The 24525-nt window shown below is 54.9% G+C and overlaps 12 protein-coding genes across 12 annotated transcripts; 6 read left to right on the forward strand and 6 right to left on the reverse strand.

Moving 5' to 3' along the window:
- Positions 1-191: 191 nt before the first annotated feature.
- Positions 192-686, forward strand: ATEG_08364 (uncharacterized protein; the record flags this gene model as incomplete). Its single annotated transcript, XM_001216985.1, has 1 exon — positions 192-686. The coding sequence occupies one exon, from the start codon at positions 192-194 to the stop codon at positions 684-686; it is 495 nt and encodes a 164-aa protein (XP_001216985.1).
- Positions 687-1449: 763 nt separating this feature from the next.
- On the reverse strand, positions 1450-3410 carry ATEG_08365 (putative inositol 5-phosphatase; the record flags this gene model as incomplete). Its single annotated transcript, XM_001216986.1, has 2 exons — positions 1450-1745; positions 2198-3410. The coding sequence occupies 2 exons, from the start codon at positions 3408-3410 to the stop codon at positions 1450-1452; spliced, it is 1509 nt and encodes a 502-aa protein (XP_001216986.1).
- Positions 3411-5883: 2473 nt separating this feature from the next.
- ATEG_08366 (HAD family hydrolase) lies at positions 5884-6956 on the reverse strand (the record flags this gene model as incomplete). Its single annotated transcript, XM_001216987.1, has 3 exons — positions 5884-5919; positions 6010-6124; positions 6313-6956. The coding sequence occupies 3 exons, from the start codon at positions 6954-6956 to the stop codon at positions 5884-5886; spliced, it is 795 nt and encodes a 264-aa protein (XP_001216987.1).
- A 178-nt stretch (positions 6957-7134) lies between these two features.
- ATEG_08367 (putative pyruvate carboxylase) lies at positions 7135-9136 on the reverse strand (the record flags this gene model as incomplete). The annotated part of the gene is made up of 2 exons (XM_001216988.1): positions 7135-9046; positions 9096-9136. 2 exons carry the CDS (start codon positions 9134-9136, stop codon positions 7135-7137), a joined length of 1953 nt encoding a protein of 650 aa, XP_001216988.1.
- Positions 9137-10053: 917 nt separating this feature from the next.
- ATEG_08368 (uncharacterized protein) lies at positions 10054-11124 on the forward strand (the record flags this gene model as incomplete). Its single annotated transcript, XM_001216989.1, has 2 exons — positions 10054-10591; positions 10646-11124. 2 exons carry the CDS (start codon positions 10054-10056, stop codon positions 11122-11124), a joined length of 1017 nt encoding a protein of 338 aa, XP_001216989.1.
- A 350-nt stretch (positions 11125-11474) lies between these two features.
- Positions 11475-12653, reverse strand: ATEG_08369 (glycosyltransferase family 69 protein; the record flags this gene model as incomplete). The annotated part of the gene is made up of 4 exons (XM_001216990.1): positions 11475-11584; positions 11622-11759; positions 11812-12037; positions 12084-12653. The coding sequence occupies 4 exons, from the start codon at positions 12651-12653 to the stop codon at positions 11475-11477; spliced, it is 1044 nt and encodes a 347-aa protein (XP_001216990.1).
- A 570-nt stretch (positions 12654-13223) lies between these two features.
- On the forward strand, positions 13224-14538 carry ATEG_08370 (Zn(II)2Cys6 transcription factor; the record flags this gene model as incomplete). The annotated part of the gene is made up of 2 exons (XM_001216991.1): positions 13224-14431; positions 14520-14538. The coding sequence occupies 2 exons, from the start codon at positions 13224-13226 to the stop codon at positions 14536-14538; spliced, it is 1227 nt and encodes a 408-aa protein (XP_001216991.1).
- Positions 14539-15164: 626 nt separating this feature from the next.
- ATEG_08371 (glycoside hydrolase family 5 protein) lies at positions 15165-16595 on the reverse strand (the record flags this gene model as incomplete). Its single annotated transcript, XM_001216992.1, has 1 exon — positions 15165-16595. The coding sequence occupies one exon, from the start codon at positions 16593-16595 to the stop codon at positions 15165-15167; it is 1431 nt and encodes a 476-aa protein (XP_001216992.1).
- A 551-nt stretch (positions 16596-17146) lies between these two features.
- Positions 17147-18585, forward strand: ATEG_08372 (putative MFS alpha-glucoside transporter; the record flags this gene model as incomplete). Its single annotated transcript, XM_001216993.1, has 2 exons — positions 17147-17163; positions 17223-18585. The coding sequence occupies 2 exons, from the start codon at positions 17147-17149 to the stop codon at positions 18583-18585; spliced, it is 1380 nt and encodes a 459-aa protein (XP_001216993.1).
- Positions 18586-19179: 594 nt separating this feature from the next.
- ATEG_08373 (uncharacterized protein) lies at positions 19180-20334 on the forward strand (the record flags this gene model as incomplete). Its single annotated transcript, XM_001216994.1, has 2 exons — positions 19180-19947; positions 20002-20334. 2 exons carry the CDS (start codon positions 19180-19182, stop codon positions 20332-20334), a joined length of 1101 nt encoding a protein of 366 aa, XP_001216994.1.
- Positions 20335-20670: 336 nt separating this feature from the next.
- Positions 20671-21434, forward strand: ATEG_08374 (uncharacterized protein; the record flags this gene model as incomplete). Its single annotated transcript, XM_001216995.1, has 3 exons — positions 20671-20755; positions 20805-21374; positions 21406-21434. 3 exons carry the CDS (start codon positions 20671-20673, stop codon positions 21432-21434), a joined length of 684 nt encoding a protein of 227 aa, XP_001216995.1.
- Positions 21435-21599: 165 nt separating this feature from the next.
- ATEG_08375 (MDR family MFS transporter) lies at positions 21600-23400 on the reverse strand (the record flags this gene model as incomplete). Its single annotated transcript, XM_001216996.1, has 4 exons — positions 21600-22650; positions 22702-22831; positions 22885-23044; positions 23098-23400. 4 exons carry the CDS (start codon positions 23398-23400, stop codon positions 21600-21602), a joined length of 1644 nt encoding a protein of 547 aa, XP_001216996.1.
- Positions 23401-24525: the final 1125 nt, after the last annotated feature.

Here is a 24525-nt window from a genome sequence, read left to right on the forward strand (position 1 = left end):
GTCCATTTCGAACGGTTTCGTATAGATGAGGGTCAACGCAACAGACCGTTCCTCGACGCTTTCTGGAACAAATCAAAGTTTGCGGCCGTTCGCTGATGAGTCAGATCTCCTCATCGCCACCACAACTCTCACACAGGCCTACCCCTACTAACTCCGTAGTATGTAATCGTACTCCGTCTGAACCCCAAAACATGTACAATAATGAGAGTAATAACGTCCAAGCCTCCATCTCCCAGGAGGGGTGGGTAAACGGTGTATGCCTCGTGCATCGGAAGAGGCGGATATCGGAGCCACTTACAGGGTGCCTGCACTACGTACTCCGTCCTCGGTCATGCCCATCATCCGCATCTCTTTGTTTGGCCTACGCCAATAACGCTGGGAGGAGACATCGGATCATGAAGAGACCGGCTTTCCCTTCGCGGAAGGCGATCCACGGGAGACGATCGTATTCTCAGCCAACACCACCAGAACTAAGGAACACCCGAGCCGGCGGCCGAGCTGAACAGCGATGTTCTCCTGGACCCCCCGTTCCCCCTTCATGTCCAGCCAGAACCAATGGAGTCACGGGATTTGCAGGCGGACTGGGCATCCGCATTATTGTCAGGTTGGCGACCTGGAGTGGGGGCATCCCCGTCGGCGAGCATCCGCCAGGATCCATCCTCGAGACCGGCGAGATGAATCCATAATCCATAATCATGGGTGTCATCGATGACCCGGGGCCTTCGGCATTGACATCGCATCATCACGTCAGACGGATGGTTGAGGGGAAGATTAGATTCTAGTGGCTGGTCCCTCCGGCGTCATGGTGCATGCATGGCTTGAATCCTGTTCGTTTGTTGACAGAGGTCACTGGGCCCGGTCATGTGCCTGCCCGTTACCCTAACATCCTGGACCGTAGGAAGAAAAACAAGGACGAGAATCAGACAGACAGACAGACAGACCAGTCGAAGAACGTCGCGAGGGAATCCCCCATCTGCCCGATTGGTCGGCGGGAGAGTGCTTTAGATGATGCGGAGGATCGCTCGCTCGTCTGTTGCTCGAAGTATATCGAAGAAAGGAATCAGATAGACTACTGCCCGATCGTATGACGGGTCGGAGAATTCATCCTCTCGGCATGTGAATCGCGATAGTTACCAACAAGAGAAGGAGTTCCTCTGAAGAGCCCTGGCTTCAAACACTGGATGACCGGACCCTCAACCGGTGGGAATCGATCGGCTTTCACGTTTCACCAACAGTCCAGTGCGGGACCCCTAGTGGGAAGTAGCTCTACAGGGGCAAAAATAGCAATCACAATACGAGTTAAGGAGAGGCAGGATGAAAAGTTTCCCACAGTTCGAGTCTGATGCCCATCATCCAGGTAATTTAGGGCCAAACCAATCACCAGATTGCATGCAGCGGCCCAGATGTGCCGTCAACCGCGGGAACATTCCGACAGACGTCACAACCCGCTCATAGCTCAGGCACCGGCCCGTTCGGAATATCGGCCTTCTCGTCAGACCAGACATCTTGACAAGGGGAAAAAACAGAAATCCCTTCCACCGGGGCCTTCGAGAGCCTGCTATATCGTGTGGCCTCCCGAGACTCGCAGGACTCGCACCTAATGTCATCGGCTGCAGGCATTGGTGCAGCGGGAAGAGAGAAATCCTGCTTGTCTGCGTTGAGCCGCTGAGGATGGATCGACATCGCATCCTTCCACTTCCCATTGCCGTGGACTCCAGACCGTTCTAGATCCATTTCGCATCCAGCTGACCACGAATTAGGCTTTCAGAACCATCACTTTCTATGTCGCATGAGCGGACGATCCGCGTTTTCCGCTGTTGGTTGCAACCATCTCACTGCGCCAGGAGGCTAGGCGGGCGACAGGCGAAATAGTCGATGGAGACGCGGCTGAGAGTCAAGCTGCCCAACCGAGAACGTTTGAGCATGAAACCTAGCGGTCTGCATGTATATGGTTCATGGATATTCTTGGGCCGGACGATCGTAATGATCGACATGGGGCAAGACGTTTCACCCGAGATCTCGGTCTGGAGTTGGATCGATTCCACGATTCAACCATTCAACAGTGATCGAAGCACGAGCCAGGCCCCCAAAATGCCGACAATTGACGCGACCAACACGCCGTTGCCTTCCCAGGTCCATCCCAAGTACGCCAACCCACCCACCACCATCTCCTTCGTCCGAGCCGCATCTCGCTTACGCCGCCATTTTGAATCGATCGGAAACGGAGCCACCGTGCGGGTCGTAACCCCCTGCGACGCTGGGCGGACGGGCACCAAGGCAGAAAACCCGACGGCACGGTGGTCTGAGGTCGGAAACAACGGGAGCGCCTTGTACGCCAGCGGCTTTACTTGAGCATCCCGGTCCAGGCCCGGTGGGGATTCCAGGTATAACACACGATCGCACCAACTGGGCCAGCGGGTACTCGTCCATAGCCATTCCTGCGCCCCTTCGTCGAGGTTGGTATTGCCTGCTGCCTGGCGCGCTGCACTAGTGTACTTATACGTCGGCGGAAAAGTGATGGGGGCCTCCGACAGGCCGTGGAACGTCCGGGATTGTTGCATCTCCCGGATGAGCTGATCCTCCTTCAGGAGGTGGGAGTAATGTAGGGCGCTGGTCGGATCTGCATGCGCCTGTGGGAATCGGGCGGAGTCCTGCTTACTCGGTGACGCGTCAGAGGTGCGGTAGTTGAGGTCGCCTGCGAGGAAAAGGTAGCTTGTAGGGATGAAAATGCCACGGAGGTCCTCTGGAGCGTGCGATGTAGACTCGTGTAGAAGGGCAGTTCGTTCCGGTTCCTCGGCGGTCTCTCCGGTCTCATGGGTCGGACGAGCTGTGCCTGGGCGTTCAAACACTAGACGTTCGACGATAGCACGCCAGTCATCATTTCGTTGGTGTACGGCATCCTCCATCGGGGCAAGGTGGGCTGCCACTAGGGTGAGATCGGTCGAGACTTCGTCCGGACCTGGTGAGGTATAAGTCAACCGAGCCCCAACGGCGCCTTTATTGCCCATCTGCTGCAAACCCAACCCGACGCAGGCGGAGGCCGTGGTTGAGATGTTCTCTGCGACATCAGACCGAGCAAACACCATCAGCGCTGTCATGCCGACATTCTCGGTCAGCAAGTTGACATAGTGGACATCCTTCCAGCGGCGAGCCACTGCCTGGTCTACCACCTGGTTCCATCGAGCAAGATATGGCGTAAGGAATGACCCTCCTAGGAATGCATAGGCGATAGGAGCGACCTCTTGAAGACTGACCGCAATGACATCTGGGGAGCTCTGTGAGATGGAAGTGTCGGTGAGGGGCAAGGCATCGAAGAAATGGTCGGCAAACCGGTCGATGTCGACGAGATTCCGGGCGCAGTTGAAAGTAAGGAGGTAGAGAAGAATGTCATCGGCCATTTTCGATGGCATGATGCTGAACGAGGGTCGATGTTGCCCTTCCACCTCAGCTGCCATCAGTTGATGAGGTCATCTCCTCTCCTTTGGGAATGGGCCGCAATGGCTGACTCACCCACTGTGGCCTACTCCCAATGCGGTAATTCATCAACATTTCGACTCCTACCACTACTCTGGCTTCGATGCATCTCATTTCCATTATCGATATGGGAAGAATTTATTATGACTCAATGGAGAGACACTAGTAAGTGCTAGGTTGTCGGAATCTCTTTCGTCTACATCTCCCTAGAACGTGTTGCCCAATCTTTCGCCCTTGTACCCCTGTGCTGATCATCCTTCATAGCTCCTCTAATTTGACAAAGTATTTGACATACTCCTGGCATGGACTGGAATGTTTGCCGATTGAACGACCGCCCTGCTGGAGTCCGGCAGAGCGCACGGCCTCCACATCCCTTCTCGAGCGTCAATCTCTTTTCTTGAGGATGCCCTTGCATCCTTAGGGAGCATCAGCCAGCTACGTACTGGCAGATCTCGGGGCTGTCGGACCCAGCGTCTCGGAGCCTTGGATCCACAGACTAGTGGCTGGCTGCAGTATGAAATGCTATAGAAGTTTCAGAAGGTCATGAGAGACGCCCAAACCTGCCCCTTTAAGAAATCAAGCGCAATCCGATCCTCGCAACAGTAGGGCTACGGGTTCCATATCCTATCTCAGGTTTGTGAAGGGCTAGCGAGCACTTACCTATCTGTGCAGCTCGTTACAGCTGCCTGCAAGTAATTTGCCTGAGCACTGTTCGTTGAAGCGGAAAGGAAGCCAGGGCGTCCTTTAGTGACATGATCCCTGGCAATATCCTACGAAACTAGTCAGATCTCTACAAAGAGATGTCATTCCACTGGAAGAATGAAGTCATTTTATGACGTTGTGACTAAAATAGTCCATATGACCTCGGCCAGTTTACATGATGTATCTTGCGCTGACTTTCTATGATTAGGCTATGGAAAGCCCACTAACATAACACCTCATGCAGACCTGGGAGTACAGGATCTATGGAGAAGAAGAACCATGTCTCCACTGATTATCTGCTCTACGGTTCATCACAATCTCCGTACTAACGCTGCCGGATTGATCTTCCAGACTAACTATGACCTGATTCATCCCTCGGTATTCCAGCCAGCCCCCTACAAGTTTTGAAGTCTGTGCCAGGAAGGGCTCCAATCGCAGCATTCTTTCCATGCCATTGTTAACTAATTCCTTCCCGAACATTGTATTGCCCTTGTCGCCTCCTCCCCCAGATTTGAATGATGAGCCTAGATCTCAAGCCCCAGGACAAATCTCTTGGGGGGCGGGGACGAGCCATAGAGAAACGTCCTAGCGACGAAAGTTTATCGTCTTTGACGCCAACATCGGACTCGGAGGCAGACTGCGCGGGAGATGTTGTATCAAAATGCACATCCTACCCGGACGGCGGACTCAAAGCGTGGCTTGTCGTTTTGGGCAGCTTTTGCGCCTTCTTCTGCGCTCTGTCGTTTCTTAATTCGATCGGGGTGTATCAGTCCTGGATTTCAACGCATCAGCTGAGTTCAGAGAGCGAAGGTAGAATAGGATGGATTTTCGGATTCTACAATTTCCTTTCCTATGCCGCAAGTCTGGCTCTAGGTCCTCTTTTCGACACCTACGGCGCCCGTCCTCTTTCGCTTGCGGGAACTGTCCTTCTCTTGACTCAATATATTCTGCTGGGCTTTTGCCAACGATACTGGCACTTCTTCCTCTGCATCGGCGTCATAGGTGGTCTTGGTGCCTGCGCATTATCAACATGTGCCATTGGGACTGTTCAACACTGGTTCCTTCACAGACGTGGCTTGGCAACAGGGGTAGCTATTTGCGGAGGCAGTGTCAGCGGGATTATCCTCCCCTTGATCATCAGCAAGTTGCTGGAGGAGATTGGATTTCGATGGACTGCGATTACAATAGGATGCCTCCTCCTCCCGTTCGAGCTTGCCGCTATAATATTCATGGAGACTCGAGTGACCTCCGCCCCAGCCAGCCGTTGGGCTAGTCTTCCAAACCCACGACTCCTCCTTCAACCTCAGGAGGGATTGATTGCCATGGGGCTTCTACTCGTTGAGATTGGGATGTTCATCCCAATGACTTATATCACGTCATACGCAGTCTACTATGGAATGTCGCAATCGTCATCTTGTTACCTTGTCACTGTCATGAACGTCGGCTCGCTGATCGGGCGCTGGGCCGCTGGGTTTATTGGGGACTATGTGGGATGGTTCAACACACAAGTTGTCATCCTTGGCTTGGGCGCTTTTTCAATATTCGCCATCTGGCTCCCCGCCGAAGCCAACACGCCTGTATTATGGTTGTTCGTTATAGTGTTTGGCGTCGCCAATGGATCTGGAATAAGCCTGGTCCCTGTCTGCCTGTCAAGACTCTGTTCCACAGAGAACTATGGCAAAGTATATGGGACAGTATATGCATTCTCTAGTATTGGGTATGAAGAAGACCTTGTGGCCATGACTGTACTGTCTTATGCTAAGGGCTATATATAGGTCTTTGATCGGTGTACCACTAGGTGGTGTCTTACTTCAACTTCGGGACGGAACATACAGCACACTTATCATACTTGCTGGGTCTGGACTCACCGCAGGCTTTGCATGCTGGGTTGTCGTCAGGGTTATTTGCGGCGGTTGGAGCCTTCGCAGAAGGCTTTGACGTCCTCTGTCTATGATAAGGATAGACTCATTTTCTTATTAACTACAACAATCCTATAGTGATAAATGACAACACGTTAATATGAATCCTTGATTCTCAGTTTTCTTCCTGGTGTGCTTGACTGCTATGTGACCATAAGCTCATCCGATTCGGCATGGAAATGCATAGTGCAGGAGGTCCAGCTGTCTCTATGTCTACTCAATACTAGATTCAACTGCAGAAGAAGAATGCGATGTATCATTGCACAGCGACGACGGTCCAGCAATTATGTCCCGCAACTTAGCGCAAGCCGCCAGCGCATCAGTAAAATGCAGTCCTATCATCCCAACGCTCTGCGCAGCTGCAACATTCTCCAACTTGTCATCCACGAAGACAGTCTCCGCCGGCGACGCGCCAATCTGTTTCGAAACGTGCTCGTAAAACTCCATGTCCGGCTTTCGCATTCCCTCTAGCGAGGACGCGAAAACGCCGTCGAACAAATCCCACTCGTACTCCATGGCCCGCAACTGGTGGTAGTCCGGGAGAGGGATGTTCGTCATCATGTAGATGGCCACGTTCTGCGACTTCAGCTCGTGGAGCAGGGCTGTCATCCTGGGATCGGGTTTGAGACAGCTCGTAGTCTGGCGAAAGGTCGCGGCGATCTCTGATCCGGGGAAACCGATCTTGGCTCCTAATTGTTGATAGCAACCGTCTGGGTCGATTTTTCCGCGCTCGAATTGCTCCCATGTCTCGCAGTGGGTGATAGTTCGCAGATTATCGAATGTCACGCGCGTGTCGATGGTCGGCTTCCAGGTGAAGAGGACCTCGCCCATATCGAATATGACGGTGTTGATGGTGCGCATGTTATGAGGACAAGAAGCGTGAATAAAGAATAGAAAAGAGTACAGAAGTTTGCTGAAATCTCGTCCTTGGAAAGTCAACGTTGATATATATTCACCGCCTGAGCATGCCACGTCGACCTACAGATTTTCATCCCTTGCGCATGCTCTGCGTGATCTACTCTATTCCATCTAACTATCCTTATAACTTCCCCCGGAGGTCCTCCTCCAGCTCCACCAGGAGCATGCCTTCTGCAACATCTTCTTCTTCGTCCTCCATCTCATACACCCAGCCGGCGCGTCCGGCGCGTGGACTGCGCACTTCCAACTCCATCTTCATCTGCTTGACAAACGCCAGCACTTGGTTCTCTGCCACGACCTCGCCAGGTCCAACTAGCACTTCGATCAGCTTTCCAGAGAGGGGGAGTACGATGTGACGGGGGTTGTTGGGATCGCCGCGACGGTGCGATGATGAGACCAGGGCGTTCGCCGCGGTAGACGTAGTGGCCAAGTGTAACTTGTACGCCGTGGCCGACGTGGGCGTGGTGTATTCGATCTCCGCCACCAGCGAGGAGGGGAAGTCGTTCTGTAGCACGCGTTTCAGCTGGAAATGATGCTGTTGGGGGGATTGATCCGAGCCTGCGAGAGGCTCCAGCTTGATAGACCATGCGTCGCCGCCGCGGAACAACAAGCTCGACGCCGGCATGCTGGGAATGGCCGACGTGCGCGACGGCTGCGTCGACCGGTCGCGACGAACAGACTGCGAAATCTTCTCGCCCTGGTCGAGCGACACCTGGAGATGGGCCTCTAGCCACTGGGTGTCGATGCGTCCGCTCAGGAAGTCAATTTGTGCGACGATGCCGCGCAACAGATCCAGGTTGGTCTGGACGCCTGCAATCCTCGTATCGGCCAGCACGCGGCGCGCCTTGAAGACGACCGCCTCCCAGCTAGATGCGGTGACGATGATCTTGGCCAGCAGGTTGTCAAAGTTCGCGCCCACCACGACTGGAACGGCACCAGACATGTCGACATGGGTGTCTACGCGGACACCGTGGCCGCCAGGCACGCTGAACTCGGTGACCTTCCCCAGGCTCAGCGAAAAATTCCGTCGTGGGTCCTCAGAGCACAGTCGGAGTTGAATTGAGTGCGTGTCCACGGGGGTGGGAGGGTTCGTTCCCAGGCCAACCTGAGCCAGCGTCTGGCCCTGAGCAAGACGGAGCTGCGTCTGGACAAGGTCGAAGCCAGTCACGTTCTCCGTGATGGTGTGCTCAACCTGCAGACGGGGGTTGATCTCCAAGAAGTAGAACTCCTTCTGCTGCTCATGTACCAGGAACTCGACCGTGCCCAGGGAGCGATAGTTGATGGCCCTCGCCATGCGCAACGCGGCATCAACCACCTGCTGGATAAGTGGACGGTTCTGCATGAGCGACGGCGCGATCTCGATGACCTTCTGGAACCGCCGTTGGACGCTACAATCTCTTTCCCAGAGATGGCGCACGTCCGTCCCATCGCCCACCACTTGCACCTCAATGTGATGGTACCCGTCCACGGCGGCCTTTTCCACAAACACTGTCTGCGAGGGCGACTCGCCCATCGCTCCACGCACGGCGTTTTCCAGCTCCTCGTCCCGCCGAACCAGCCGGATCCCGCGTCCGCCGCCGCCATCGACAGCCTTGATCATGACGGGATACCCGACACGCCGCGCAAAGGCGCGGATTTCAGTAGCGTCAGCCGTGGGGCGCTCCATTGCCGGCAGAACAGGAACGTTGCATTCCATTGCGAGCTGCTTGGCTTGGAGTTTATCGCCTGTGCGTGCGAGCGTTACGGGGCCGGGACCGATCACGGTGATGCCGGCCTCCTGCATGCGGCTCGCGAACTCGGCACTTTCGCTCAAGAATCCATACCCCGGATGGATTGTGTCGATCTTGTGCTGTCGGGCGAGCTCAACCAGCAGCGCGATGTCCAGATACGCGGCGGCCGAGGGGACGCGCAGGGCGTGGTGAGGCCGGCCCAGGTCGCAGTGCGACCGGTCGTCCCCTGTATACAGGGCAAATGTCTCTAGAGACGGCGACACCTCGCGGGCAGCTTGGAGGATGCGCACGGCAATCTCGCCCCTGGGTTCGTTAGTGGGTGGCGATGTGTCGCGGGTTGGGAGTGCGGTACCTGTTGGCGACTAGAAGTCGCTGGATCTGTGGAGTTGCCATTGAGAGAACTGTACAGAGAAGATAAGAGTAATTGCCCAGGATGCGTGCTAAAAGTGTATGGAGTTGATCGTTTTGTATACAGGACGACCCTCGGCCCTCGGAGGTTCCATGGATCACCCCCTCACGAGGAGAAAACCAGATATATACCCCATGACATGATATCACCTACTTTTCCCACCATTAGAATTGCTATCAATATGCCTGACGACTCTGAGTCTTCCTCGGCGCGAAAGAGACTTAACCAGGTCTCTTCGCATTTGAAAGCGTCCGCAAAGCTCCCGGCGGACTACTCCGATGTGCTGGACCAGATCCGCACGCTGCAAAACATCGCAGCCACCCCAGATCCTAACCGACGCGGCTATGTCCGTCAGAAGCGCGATGGAAAGCTCTGGGTGCGCGAGCGACTGGAAGAGCTCCTCGATCGCGGCACGTTCCAGGAGATCGGCTCGCTGTCCGGCACTGTGACGTGGGAGAAGACCGGCCCTATGCGGGAAAAGCCCGTTTCCTTCGTCCCTAGTAACAACGTCCAGGGCATGGGACGGCTGCGCGGTCGTCGCGTGTTGCTCACGGCGGACGATTTCTCTCTGCGCAGCGGCCATGCCGATGGCTCGACCGCCGGCAAGACTATCTACCTGGAGAAACTGGCGCTGGCGTTGAAGCTGCCCGTCGTCAAGCTGGTCGACGGCAGCTCTGGAGGCGGCAGTGTAACCACCATCAAGACCGCTGGATGGAGCTACCTGCCCTACGTCTCGATGTACAAATACGTGGTGGAGCAGCTGAACGAAGGCATCCCGAATCTGGGGGCTGTTGTCGGGCCTGCGGTATGCATTGACCTGAGTCCTTCGACGGCCATGTACTAACACACGCGACAGATCGGACTGGGCGCTGCCCGGGTGGTGTCGTGCCATTTCAGTGTTATGGCAGCAGATATAGGATCATTATTCAACGCAGGCCCGGAAGTCGTCAAAGGAGCGACTTTTGAGGAATCCCTCGATTTCCAGACGCTGGGAGGCCCCATGGTCCACTGCACTAACGGTACAATCGACAACCTGGCCGCCAACGAGGCCGAATGCTACGAGCAGATCCGCACCGTGCTGAGCTATCTCCCCAACAGTGGCCGCGAGGCGCCACCCGTGATCCCCTGCACCGATCCTGAAGATCGCGAGGACATTGCCCTGCGGTCGATCATCCCGCGCAAGCAAACGCGCATGTACAACCCATGGACGATCATCAACAGCGTCGTGGACCGCGACTCGTTCTTTGAGATCGGGCCGCTTTGGGGCCGCACCGCCATCGGTGGTCTCGCGCGGCTGGGCGGACGGCCGGTGGGCATTATTTCGCTGAACTGCGAGGTCAACAGTGGCGCGCTGGATGCGGCTGGTAGCCAGAAGCTGACGCGGTTGTTGAAGCTGTGCGATGTGATGAACCTGCCCGTGTTGCAGTTCATCGATGTCCGTAAGTTTGCTGTCCCTACCGCCCGGTTGTTGCTTGCTAATTTGGACCGTGTAGCGGGATACGCTATCGGAACGGTGGCAGAACGCACAGGAACCATGCGCTGGGGCGTGGAACTGGGCAAGGCGTACCATGCGACGACCATGCCGATCTTCAATGTTATTACGCGCCGCGCCTACGGTGTGGCGGGAGGACTGATGATCGGGGCGCGCGACCCTGTGATGCAAGTCGCCTGGCCGTCGGGACAATGGGGCTCTCTCCCGCTGGAGGGAGGTATCGAAGTGGGCCATCGACATGAACTGCGCGAGGCCGAGAAGGTGGGCAAGAAAGCTGAGCGATACCAGGAGCTAGAAGAGGAATATCGCCGACTCATGAATCCGGTGCGCACTGCGAATGCGTTTGGCGTGGAGGAGATCATCGACCCCAAGGATACTCGGCAGGTGTGCTGTGCGTGGGCGAAGCATGTGTATAAGGTCATGATGGCGGAGCGATTGGCCGATCGGGTGACGGGGAAGATCCGCCCGGTGTTTTCTTAGTAGTAGACTGTCTCGGAAAGAGTGTATAGAGTACACACATATGGATTCAGATACATAGGATGTCGGGAGGTAAAGAAGTGAATCTCAAGAAGAGGTGAATGATTGATGGCTGTTGTGGGTGAGGTCGTGAAGGCCTCTCTAGATATCAATATCAAGGCAGGCAGCAGGCCCTAGGCCTAGAGAGGCAATTCGAAGGCCTGAGGCTCAAAGATAGGAACAGAGTAGTCATACATGCGCCCATCCCCACTCCATCAACACTTGCATTTCATCGACTAGACAATAATCCCCCGGTTCGCGCACGCCGTGACTCTTCTCCCACTGGGCAAGTCGACGCCGAACTCTCCTCCCCCTCAGGTCAACATGACTCCATCGTCGAAGGCGGTTCGACCATAGTCCGCGCAAGATCCGCCAGGAAGACAACCATCGGTCGTCAGGATGCACGGCCTCGTAGGCCGGGCCGCTGTAGCCGACGCGCACGCGGGGATTCAGGTACACACCGTCCGACGCGATTTGGTTGTCGGCATGGATCAGACAGCATTCCGAGCCTTCGAGATGCTCCTGGGCGAGAGAGTCCGGGATGTCCCGGAAACGGAGGGGTTTATCAGTGTATAAGAAGGGCGCGGCGGGCATGGCAACTGGAGCAGTCAGTGGACGGACGGCGTGCAATTGAAATGATATTCGACATACCCATTCCATTCCAGCAGCTCTTCACGGGCACAGGGTCCAACTGCACCAAGGCGTTCCGGGATGCGGATGCACTGAAATAGGGCCAGGTGAGCATGATTGGCTCCTTGCCGTCCGCATCGCGAAGAGCAAAAGTGTCGTAGTAGTAAGGGGGTTTGGAGAAATCCAGCGAGCATGCCGCGGCGTACTGGCCGTTATGCGTGCCGAGGAGCGCAAACACATCATTGACCTGGGGTTGTAAGCCTCCATCGATCAACAGGTGAGGTCAGACCAACCGTAAAAACAATATCATTAAGAAACAAGATCTTGTCGAAATGGACTCCTTCTTCGGCCAGACGGCTCAACGGTTCGAGACCGATATTGCGTGTCCGGGCGAGGTACGGAATCCGCCGCAGCTCCTTTTTCCCACGCTTGGTCTGGAGCCAGTCGTGGTCAGCTGGGGGTTTGTGCATCTCATCCCAGTGGGTGACATTAGACAGAGTGATGTTCCGCGGGACATCCAGAGCTGCGAGGGACTGATCCAGGGCCCGTAACGCGTCTTTGGTGTTGTCATAGCTGCCGCTTTCGTAGACACTGACAAAGACGTTCTGGGGACCGAGGGCCTGCACCAGGTTGATTAACGCCTGGTTCCAGTGACTGCGCAGGATGATCTCATCATTCCAGTGGATACTTGCGATGAAGATGCGCTCTGGTGGTGACTGGAGCTGGTGGTTGTTATGGGCTAGAGGGTGCCAGAGATGACGCTGGATGAGAACAACCTCGACTGCGTTCCAGATAACGAAGAGTATCAGAAGCGCATGGAATAGGCCACGGCGCCGACGATGTCGAAAGGGCAGTCTAAGCATGGCGCTAGCAGTTGGCGCGATGATACATGTAACACGACAGGTCGTCGTGTCCCTTTGATGGCGGAATGCGGGACGACGCCAAGATCTGGTGAAACGTTCATTAATCCGTGGAACGATGGATGGTATGCATTCCATCAGGTCCATCTACGTATATAGATTTATTATCATGGCAATTGTGAAGGCCTTTTATCATCACCCATCTTCATGGTAGCAACCAGTTCAGGCTTACATCGCAGTGTCAGACAGCATGTCGCCAGCGGCCAAACAACGCTAAATCCTTTGGGAGTCGGGCCGTATCCATACGACAGAGGATTTTTTTTGATCCAACATCTTATGGTATAGTTAAAGAAGCTACATGATTGGGAAAGGTCCTGTCTATAATAGAAGAGTTATTGGAACAAACATCCGCTAGCTGGCTAGTCTACTTCGTAGTGCGGAGATGATCCTACCTGGACGGTATTTAGCCGGCTTCCCCGGCTTCCCCCGCTTCCCCACGCTTTCTACCGTACTATCTACATACAATACACCTGCGACATTCCGCGATGCGTCTGCATCACCCACACTTGTTCGATGGAGGCTCCTGATGCATCAGTCCCGCGTACAGCAGGCGACACTCGTCCAAACCCACGCGGAACGGCGGCATACCCTCGCAAAAGAGCCGTCACGGCATGCCAGGTTTGCCGTGCGCGACGCACCAAATGCGACAATCGGAAGCCCTCCTGCTCCTTCTGCCTCAAAGTTGGCGCTCAGTGCATCCAATCCACCGTTGACCTATCCAGCTTCGATCCGGCGAGTATCAAAATCCTCGAGCAGCTTAGTGAGCTCAAGGGTACGGTGGAGAAGTGTCAGTCTGCTATTGAGACCCTGGGGAGCGTCGTGGCGCCTGCTGGGGCCTCGACAACCGTCGATTTCAACTACTCTCCCGCTCAGACGCTTTCTGACATAGATCGGGCCCGACTATTACCTCTGCCTATCGAGGCCCTTTGCCAGTCGCCGATTTTGGACCTACCCCCGGTTACCCCTGAGTGGGAGGGCCTCTCCTCTACCTCAGCTGCGACAGACACAGGGGCGACCTTGTCACTGGATAACTTGGAGCCGCAACTCACTCGTCCACTCCTCGATCGGTTTTTCCAATACGTCCACGTCAAAAACCCGGTTCTCGATGAACCACGCACGCGCCGACTAGTCGCTCATTTCTGTGCTGAGGGGCTAGACTGGTCCCCAGAATCATGTCTTGCGCTTCTTGTTCTCGCCCTCGGAGCAACAGCGACTCCTTTTGAGCCCCCCGGTCAGGTCCAGAACGAGTCGACATCTATCTCCAGTGCCCGCGCCTTTTACAAGGCCGCACAGAAGCGACTAGCTCTGACAGTGGATGGCCCTGATCGGATACTCGAAGCGCAATGCCATTTCCTGTCGGGGGTATATGCAGCTACCCTCTTCCAGCCCGACGCCGCCTGGAAATTCTTCCTCCATGCCTTAGCATGCTGCCAAACCTTCCGGTTCCAGTCATCCCACTCCTCGCCCGACGCTCAGATCTTCGACCCAGTCCGCCACGAACGAACCCGCGGCCAGCGATCTCTCACCTGGGAGGAAAGTATTTACTGGTCCTCCTGGAAATCTGAACGCGAACTCCGCAGCGGGATGACGACTCCCGATTTCGCCCTTTCGCACACAGAACTGGTCACATACCCCCAATTCTTCCCGACGCCTCCCGTCAACGAGAATGCTGAATCCCCCCACTCCAGCGGAAGCCAACACGACCGCGGACAGCACTCCTGGTACTTCTACCTCTCCGAGATCTCCCTCCGCCGCCTAGCATCCTGTATCGCGAAAGGCATCGTACAATTCAACCCCTCACCGGGAGAGCATTTTCTCGACGGATTAGCCAAAGCCACCTGTGTCCACGAAGCACAGGCAGTGGAGTGGGTCAGCCGGCTTCCACGGGTGATATCGCTGGACCAACCGGCTGAAACGGATGATATCTGCCGGTTTGTCCTTCGCGGCCACCTGCTCAATCTATACGAAGTCATCTACTGGCCCTTCGTTGATGCCCTGATTAGCGGGTGTTCACTGGACGGAGAGAGAGTCTTACTGCGGAGTCTTGCGCGGAAGGGACTCGAGAAGCATGTGGAGAGGCTGTGGGTGAACCAGGCCGGGTATAAGCATCGGCATCACGGGACCCTGTTTCTGCTTCGGATGTGTAGTCGGAGCGCGCTGGTTCTCGTAGCTGCCGCCTTGGTGATTCGGGGGCAGTGCGAGGTCATGATGCCTTTGGGGTGGAGGGAGGCGGTGCTGTTAGCGATGGAGATGAATCGGTATTGGGCGGTGGAGTCGGCGGATGCGGGGTATCTGGGGGGTCTTGTTGAGGCTGCTTGGGGGCGAGTTGCAGGGCTCGATATCTAGAGCCTACGAACAATTTAGTAATGTGCTAAGGGATACTGTTACATGTTCTCCATATGCTTCACGTGTGATGTTTGCGAATACCCTCAGACGTTGATCCTACCCATTCTATCACACCTTGGTTTTATACGCATCTTCAGTCAGGACCCGGTTCAGCTCGTCCCTTTTCACACAGTTCTCAAAAGCAAATGACGTAGCCAAATCCTCCAGCTCATCGTACGTCTTCCCCTCGAACAGCTCCGCAAACTCCCAGGTCAAATACTCGCTGACCAGACACTCTCGGACCACGCGTTCCACCTGGCGATCAAAAGTCCACACCGGAGGATACTTCCTCTTCAGAAGATGCGCAGGAATCATCTTCTTCAGCTCCGCAACAAACGGCTCATACACATGGCTCACCCCGGTCTTATCGGTGCATCCCCAGAAGTCCACCCCCAGACGCTGCTTCTTCTCCACGAACCCGGCAATCAGCTTCATATACGGCGTGTCCGGGTGCACGTACACCATGCCCTGATACCCGATATCCTTGAACAGCCAGATACTCCAGCTGACGTTCGCCTCAGCATAGACCCGCAGCTGCTCGCGCAGCAGCTCCACGCGGGACTGCAGGACCTCGTGCGCATCCGCGCCCCGCGGATCGGGATAGACGGGGCCGAACTCGCCGTTCCAGATGGGCACGTTCCAGTCGCGCATGAACTGCACTTTGCGCTGGAACTGGGCGCGGAGCTTGGCCTTTTGCTCCGCGGTGCCGGTGTACAGCGGCTGTCCGGGGAAGCCCATGGTCGCGTAGTCGTGGCACGAGTACACGGCGTTGGGGAGGATGCGGTCAAAGTGCGAGAAGTCCATCGCGTAGGTGTTCCCGTCCAGGAAGAGGATGTGGTTGGGATCGACGGCGCGGATGGCGGCATGCACGCGGCCGTACCAGTCTAGCAGGCGCGTGTGTGCCGGATCGGCGGGCTCGTTGAGCGGATTGTATCCGGCGATGATGGGGTCGTCGGCGTAGTGTGCCGCGATCGCGACCCAGAGGTTGATGGCCTGGTCCTGCAGGACTTTGAAGTCCCAGAAGACGGCGCGCGCGACACCGCTGTCGCTGTGCCAGTCTTGGTTCTGGCCGCCGGGCGCGGTGTGCAGGTCCAGGATGACGTAGAGCCCGTGTTTGCGGCAGATGGACACGACGCGGTCCAGCAGGTCGAAGCCTGACTGCTTGACGACGGGCGGGTTCTCCTGGTCGTCGATGAAGTGTCTGTAATTGAAGGGGACGCGGATGCAGTTGAGACCCAAGGAGGCGAAGAATTCTGCGTCCTTGTCGGTGAAGAAGTGGTGCAGGAGTCGGTCGAAGAAGTATTGCGCTTTGTCCTTCCCCAGGACTGATGCCATGGCTTCGCGGTGCTCGTGCTCGTGGCCTGCATACCCCGTAATGAAGTTCTCCATATTCAGGAAGCCCCCAATCGCCGCCCCTTTGAGGATGACGGGTTGGCCAGAGGAGTCGACGATGTTTGTACCGGACACCCGGAGAAAGGACGGGGTTGTGTCGGAGGTCATGGTGGCTGGAGTATTCCTAGGTTGACTAGTAGATGATGGTTGTGCTCGATGATTGATCCTATGCAGAAGACTCAGCTATATATGTGGTGTTCTTGACCTGCTCGTATACTTGGCCTTCCCGACACTCCGCGACGGTCGGCGAGCCAAGCAGTGATACAGACTAGTGGCTGACATCTGCGACACTCCGCGACAAAGACCACCTTCGCGGAGTGTCGGTCATTAGGATTTAGGTTGAGTCTGACCTTTCTAGCGTCTTAGTAGATCGAGATTTACTCTACTCGTCTGGGTTCCCTACCCCGGATTTCCAGCCATGGAGGGTATAGATATGTACCAGGCACCGCTTCCTATCCCTCTGCATCCTATGCTCTGTACATCTATCATCGATCACTTACAACACCATGAAGAAGCCCTCTGCAGCCGCTGCCGAACAGGAGACTTCGGTCATCCACAAGGAACACAGCGAAGCTAACGCTTCAGTCGAAGATGCCATGACGTTCTCCTATATCGTCAAACATCATAAAGCCATCATCCTATGGTCTTTCTACTGGGCCATGTGTGCCATCGGGTGGTATGTACTCTACCCCTACTGCCCCGGAGGAACACGACAACTCATACAGCGACGTACAGGGGATTCGACGCGCAAATCAACGGTGCGGTCATTGCCATCCCTGCCTTCCGGCGCGAGTACGGATATGTTTCGGATGGGAATGCCATCCTGCCTGCGAACTGGCAGTCCGCGTTCAATGTCGCCAGCTCGATCGGCCAGTTCTTCGGGGGATTCCTCTGCAGCTGGATGGCCGACCGAGTCGGGCGCAAGCGCTCCCTTGTCTGTGGTTCTATTATCTGTATGGGAGGCACATTTGGGGAGATCTTCTCCCATGCTCGCGGCGCCTTTCTCGCATCCAAGTTCATTCTCGGCGTGGGATTGGGGTTCTACCTGACCCTTGGTCCGCTCGTGTGCAGTGAGATCACCCCTGTGGTGCTGCGTGGTCTGTCGACCGCTGGTGTGAACCTGGGGATCTGCGTTGGCCAGCTCTTGTCGAATGCCGTGATCAAGGGGTTTGGGGAGCGCGCGGATCGCTGGGCGTTCGCGGGCCCATTTGCCATTCAGTTGTTCTTCTCGTTGGCACTGCTGGCTGGGGTTCCCTTTGCACCAGAGTCACCGTGGCATCTAGTTCGGAAGAACCAGATTGACCAGGCCCGGAGGTCGCTCCATAAGCTGTGGGGGAAGGACTTTGACGTCTCAGCGCTCCTGGCCGCCATCCAGCTCTCCGTTGAAGAGAGCGCGCAGCAGGCAAAAGCCAGCTATGGCGATTGCTTCCGCGGGACGAATCTCCTGCGCAGCATGATCTCATGTGCAGGGTTTGTATGCCAACATCTGGTGGGAATCATCTTCGTCCTGGGCTACTCGACGTACTTCTTCGAACTCGCCGGGTTGGAAACTTCGCATTCCTTCAACCTCGGGGTCGGTGTCACGGCCTGTGGCGTGTTGGGCAACTTCCTCAGCTGGTTTCTTGTCAACTCCGTCGGCCGTCGGCGATCGTTCCTGTCGGGGATGGTGACCCTCACGGGCCTGCTCCTCCTCATCGGCATCATGGACGTCGTGCCCTCCAACACAGCGAAATGGGTCCAGGCGTCCTCCACTGTGGTCTACGCCTTTGTATACTTTATGACTGTCGGGGCCGTCGCGTTTGTCCTACTGGGCGAGGTCTCGACGCCTTTGCTGCGCGCGAAAACGACCGCATTGGCGACCGCCGTACAGGCCGTGTTTGGCATCGCGATGAATGTGGCGGTCCCGTATATGGTGACGCCTGATGAAGCGAACATGAAGGGTAGAGTGGGATTCGTGTTTGGTGGGTGTGCGGCTGTGGCTACGATGGCCAGCTGGGTGTATATCCCCGAGCTCAAGGGTCGGACCTTTGAGGAGATTGATATTATGTTCTCGAGTCGGGTTCCGCCAAGGCACATGCGTTCGTATCAGATTAGGTGAAGTGTAAGGGCTCGAAATGTAGCTGAGGTGCTGTTCGATGTGCTTAGGTATATGGATGTATACGAAGTTTGATGTTTGGAAAGTGTGAACAAACTATATCATTAGGACATGTATAGAGTAGGAGGCGAATGGAGGAGGGTGAGCAAGACGACCCTGATTGATATCCTGACTGCCAGGTAAGCCAGCACCCCTTCAATGATCCAACTGGGTGCAGATAGCCGATGCATCCATACTTGTACAGCCTACCCCAGTCTAAACCTTGTCCAAGTAAGTGGCTGAGTACCGGTGGCTGGCTGAACTAACTCTGTGCTCTATACAGCCAGATATCTATTCCGTGCCAGTATCTTGCATTCTCTCCAGCTCTAAGCAAACCTAGAGTTGAATCTGCTGATCTCTTGAGACCGAGTAGCGAGGATGGAGGGCTTGCAGACACTTGCGAGAGAAACATTCTGGAGCCCAACTGACAAGTTCCGTCAGTATGAGGAGAGACAATCTTATGTTACTGTCTGCATTGCAGCCTCGCATGAGTGCCCCGCCTACTTGGATCAGAGATCGATGACAGGAGAGGAGCTGGTGCCATTTACAACTCATAATATGCCGGAGCCCGACAAACAAACCAGCGCAGTGCTGAAGCTTGTTCAGATCCCTCGCGAAGGCGTCCTATGCATTTCCCAGAACCTCTTCCATCGACTGATGACCGCAATGCAGGTCGATCCCTACTTTCTGTATCTCATTAGTCACGACTACGATGGCTTCCATTACTCAAAAGGACCGAACAATCTACTGTCTGCTTTCATCGGCACTGCGACGTACGGCCTGGTCTGGACATCCCAATGGCAACGAGCATCCACGTCGACCATCGCCCTCTTCCTCCCCCGGCAGACCGATCCGTTCTCTCGATTCAATGCCGTTCTGCAGATCTTCAAGAACCTGATCCACACCCCGTGTCTCCTTGCATTTGTGTCCACGGTGTATAATCTGCAAGCCTTTGACGAGGAGACCAAGGCGCGAGAATACGCCCGAATCCGGTCTGTCGAGAAGAGCACCGGCTACGGTCCAAATCCACCCGAGGCCGTTTCGCGTTTCAGCGTGGACGAATTGACATTATGGTCCCAGACTACGGGAGAAATACAGGGAAACATCACTAACAAGCTGCGCCATATTAACACATCCAGGACGCTTCTGGACTTTGTTAGTGACGAATGTCAACTGCTAGAGATAAGCGTAGATGTTCACCACCCGCAGTGCCGGGATGGCACGAGGCGGCTTGCGGAGACGATCCCTATGTTAAAGCGACAAATGGATGCCTATGAGGCATATCTGCGATATCTTGGAAACAGAGCAGAGAAGCTCTCGTCCGTGGTATGCCCGCCTCCAAAGTCTTGTCCTCTTGACGTGTTATCTAACGAAAGGTAGTTAATCGCCTTGTTGGGTCATGCGGATGCTGAGATCAACCTGGAGATGGCGGTCTCTATGAAAAACGATAGCGTGTCGATGAAAACCGTTGCCATCATGACTATGGCCTTTCTCCCTGCAACATTCTTTGCTGCTCTTTTTGCCGTGCCTTCGCTGCAGTGGGATCATGAGGACGTGATCCAGAGCAATTTCTGGGTTTACTGGGCGTTTACTCTTCCTACGACGGCGGCGGTGTTCTTGATTTGGCTGAGTGTCACAACCTATCGGTCGATTCTCAGGCAATGGGCCAAATGGGCTTTCCCTAGTCTGGAAGAGAAATCCCCAGAGTCCTGAGATTATTATGATGTGGTAGCTGTCGAAGGCATTTGAGAGTGATGTCTCAAGGTCGTACTGAAAAGTAGACAAGTACTATATCATTTTTTTTTATATTCAAAGAACGGACCCCTGATTCAGAATTAGGCAAAACGGCTATACCCCTTCGAAGGAGCCCTATTCTCCACCAGTCACACCTTGGACCTTTTAATTTCCCTTCATATCAAATCCTGCCGCGGAGCGTCTCATGTCCGGATAGTCGGAAATTACTGCTTGGCGCCATACCCACCAGCTTCAAATACCCCATCAGCCCTATCTCATCAGGAAACCATTCCAGCTATCTGTGCAGCTGCCACCATGGCGACTGTCGTGAATGGCCAAGTATATACCCCAGGGCTGGCCATTGTGGATGCGCCGCAGCCGTATACCCCGTTAGGGGGAGGTAGGCCTATCCTCCATTCGAAACGCGAATCCAACCTGATCACTCGCAGATACGCTTCAGGTGGCCATCGACGTCTCTGGGAACGGCAAACTATCCTCCTCAAATTCGGAGACGGAATTCCACGAGATCACGCTGTTCCTCACCTCCAACGACCGGTCCAAAAACTTCACCATCTCCAACGGCACCTCATCTGGTTCCCATGCATACGTAGGCCCCGTGCTGGACCTGGAGCCCTCGTCGACCGTCAAACACGTCGACTGGACCTGGCCGGCCTGTCTGGTCGGCGAGGGCGACGGCGGCTCTGGCTCTGCGCGCGGCGACTATAACATCTCGATGCACCAGTCCTTCCGCTGGAACGGAACAGACTACTACACGGTTTTTGATCTGCCGATCTCGGTTACCAACAGTATTGAAGAGTCGAATGATCGTGTGGATTGCGAGTTGCTCGAGAATGAATTGCTTTCGCCTGCGGTGGTGACGGCGAGTAATGATTCCTTGCCGGCGCATCCGTGGCTGTCGGGGAATTTTAGCAGTGGTAGTAGTCAAGAGGGCGAGACGAACCCTGGGAGTCGCATGCAGTCTGGAGTGAAGGGGGTAGTTGTACTTGCCATGGTGGTGGGTATGTTGCTGGTCTAAATTGCTCTACATAGCGATCATCTTGCATATAGCTACTGGTTGAGGGTGGATATGGAAAGGTCATCTGAAGCTCATTAAGATTGGCGAGTTTCTATCTGTCTATCTAGACCATACCATCATTATAAATTAACGTACATTAGCCAGATGCTCTGCGAATTCCATCCGCACATCTATATCTATCCCGATTCAAAGCCTTCCCATGATCATCTCACAGAGCGGGTACAGCACTGCCTTTGTTTTCATCAGATTGCCCCTTGACACTGCGCCACTCGAAAAAGCAACTGGCGACAAAGGAGACAAGGAACAACGCCAACGCAACACGGTATGTGTCTTTGAGTCCGCTCAGATACGCATCGATCACCCCGCTGAGCTGGTCCTCCAGGTGCAATCTAGTCAGGACCTCTCGCATCTCGGTGGCGCCCGCTTTCACAATATCCGCGGGATTGACCTTCGGCGCATATTCCACAATCCCTTCGATCAATCCGTTCTGGAAGACGGACTGGGCCACGGCGATAAAGAGCGCACCGCCCAACGTCTGGAAGAACATGATCACCGCGCTGCCGGTCGGGATATCCTCCACCGGCAACGCCGTCTGCACGGCGGTGATGGGGATCTGGAAGCCGGCGCCCACGCCGGCGCCAACCAGGATCTGATACCCGATCCATTTGCCGGAGGAGATGTCCTTGGAGTAGAGAGTGACGAGGCCCGCGCCGATGGCGGCAATCGCGGTACTTCCGATCAAGAATGGAGTGTAGTATCCAAAGACCGTGACCAAGATTCCCACCGCGACCGAGGAGACAACAGTCGCGAGCATGACGGGGAGGAGCTGGATGCCGGACTTCATCGCCGAGGCGCCCCGCACCGACTGGAAAAAGATTGGGAGGTAGTAGACCAAGACGAAGAATGCGCCGCCAAAAAACACGGCGAAGGTTGCGCCGGCGACTACCGCGCGCTGCTTCATGATGCGCGGGGGCAGCGTGGCCCTGTCACCGAGTCTGATTTGGGTGTATATGGTGATGATGACCATCAACCCGAACCCGATGAATAGCCCGATGATGCGAGAGTTGTTCCACGGGTACTGGTTGCCGCCCCATTGCAGCGCGAGCAGCAAGCAGACGATGGCGGGGATCAGGATGCTGGCGCCGATGAAATCCAGCTGCTTAATACGTTCGATGAGGGGTTTGGTTGTGGCGTCACTGTTTGACGGTAGTCGAAGGATGAAAAGCACGATTGCAATCGAGATGCCGCCGATGGGGAGGCTGATATATGAGTATACAGACTTGTGGACGAAGACAACAACCAGAACTCACTTGATATAGAAGCACCATCGCCATGAAACTCCGTCGGTAAATGCACCTCCGAGTAGAGGGCCAACGATGGAGGCCACGCCCCACACCATGCCGAACATGCCAAAGACGAGCGGCCGTTTGGGCAGGGGGACTAGACATAGTCAGCTCCATGAAGTCCAATCCACAGACCACGCAACAGCATACCAGTCAGTGCAATGATGACCATTGCGCCGGAAAATATTCCCGCGACTCCGATTCCGGCAATTGCTCGACCAACGATGAGGACCGTGCTCGACGGCGCCACGGCGCAGATGAGGGAGCCGATCTCGAAGAATGCGATCGCAGCTAGGAAGCTCCATTTTACCTAGTAGGGATGGAGGTTAGCATGACATCGAGGACGAATGGTGGTAGACATACGCTGAATATCTTATAAAGTCTTCCATATGACGGTTGAAGCGCCGTGGAGGTCAGAAAGTAGGCGCTCCCATACCATGCAATGTCCTCGATACTCTTGAACTGGTTGGTGATTTCGGGAATGGCAACCCCAATGATCGTCTGGTCGAGAGCCACGAGGAAAACAGATAGATAGAGACCCAGGATGATGACCACCGTCGCAGCGAAGCTGGGATAGACCGGGTCTTTGGAGTCGACGGCGGTCTCCGTGGCTGCTTGCTTCTCCTGGTCTATGTTACTGGTCTCGGACATTGCAGTTGAATCCATTCTGCGTCCCAGGTACTCTTTGGTAAAAGATATGATATCGTGATGTGAATGAGTCTGGTTTCTTCCTTTTATCAAACGGACTGAAGCTCTATATACATAGTGCGCGGCAGAGATTTCCAAGGACTTGGGGCCGTTAATGTCCGATGTCCGACATGCGGTGCGGTGGCTTGCTAATGGTGCAAAGAATACGAGATGGAAGCTTCTGCCCGTCTGGTGGAATTATTAATCTCGCTTCGTATAGCTCCGTTCCAGGTCGGCAAAGCGGAGCCCCGATAAGACCGACCGTCAGAGAGCGTCTTACAGGTTGCTCCTTCGAGACTAGGACCAGACTGATTATCTTTGGCCCGGTTGTTGCCAGCTAATCGAGGCTCCTTCAGTCGACAGATCCACGCTTGGCCAGAGAATGAGTCACAAGCCACACACGTAACGCAAGTGAATCAGACTTGTATCTCGTTTCCACCTGGTCTTCTGCATGCGTCGACCTGTTGGCAGCCTAGTTGTTTACTGACAGTGATGTTGAGATGCCCCGTGCATCGGACACGATCTCATGGACTCTGTCTGGTCTATGATCCTCCAATCCCCTTTCATACCACGCGTTTGGGAAAGAAACTGTTGATTATACGAGTATGTACCGTAGCAGGCATATTGAGAAATATGTTCTTTGCGTTATCGGGACATAGCTGGATGAAGCTTGCCAAGGGTGGTATCAAGGAGGACTGTTGGGTTGTCCTGAAGACCATTCTACATAGATAAGCGCTAGGCCTAAAGAGGCAATTAAAGAGCCTGAGGCTCCAATCAAGCTCAAAAAGAGACGAATCATGTAGTTAACTAGGGGAAACTTTGCTTGATCAGGCAGGTCAAGGGCCTGGAACTACGATGTCATCTAGAACTGTACATATATTCGACCAAATTTCCTCTTGTGTAAGCGTTCAACTATGTAGGTAGCGTTTGAGGGTGATAGTGGCCGTAAATATATCAGGTATGCTGGCGGAGAATTTCCGCACGGGTACATTAACCCCCGAATCTATACCTACTAGGTAGTATATAATATCGTATGAAGACGAAAGTAGGTTATAACTAGCTCAGGTAGTTCTGTATAAACCAACGTCCGACTCAAACAGCAGG

Source organism: Aspergillus terreus, genomic scaffold (assembly GCF_000149615.1).
Source record: "Aspergillus terreus NIH2624 scaffold_12 genomic scaffold, whole genome shotgun sequence".
Classification (NCBI taxonomy): Eukaryota; Fungi; Ascomycota; class Eurotiomycetes; order Eurotiales; family Aspergillaceae; genus Aspergillus; species Aspergillus terreus.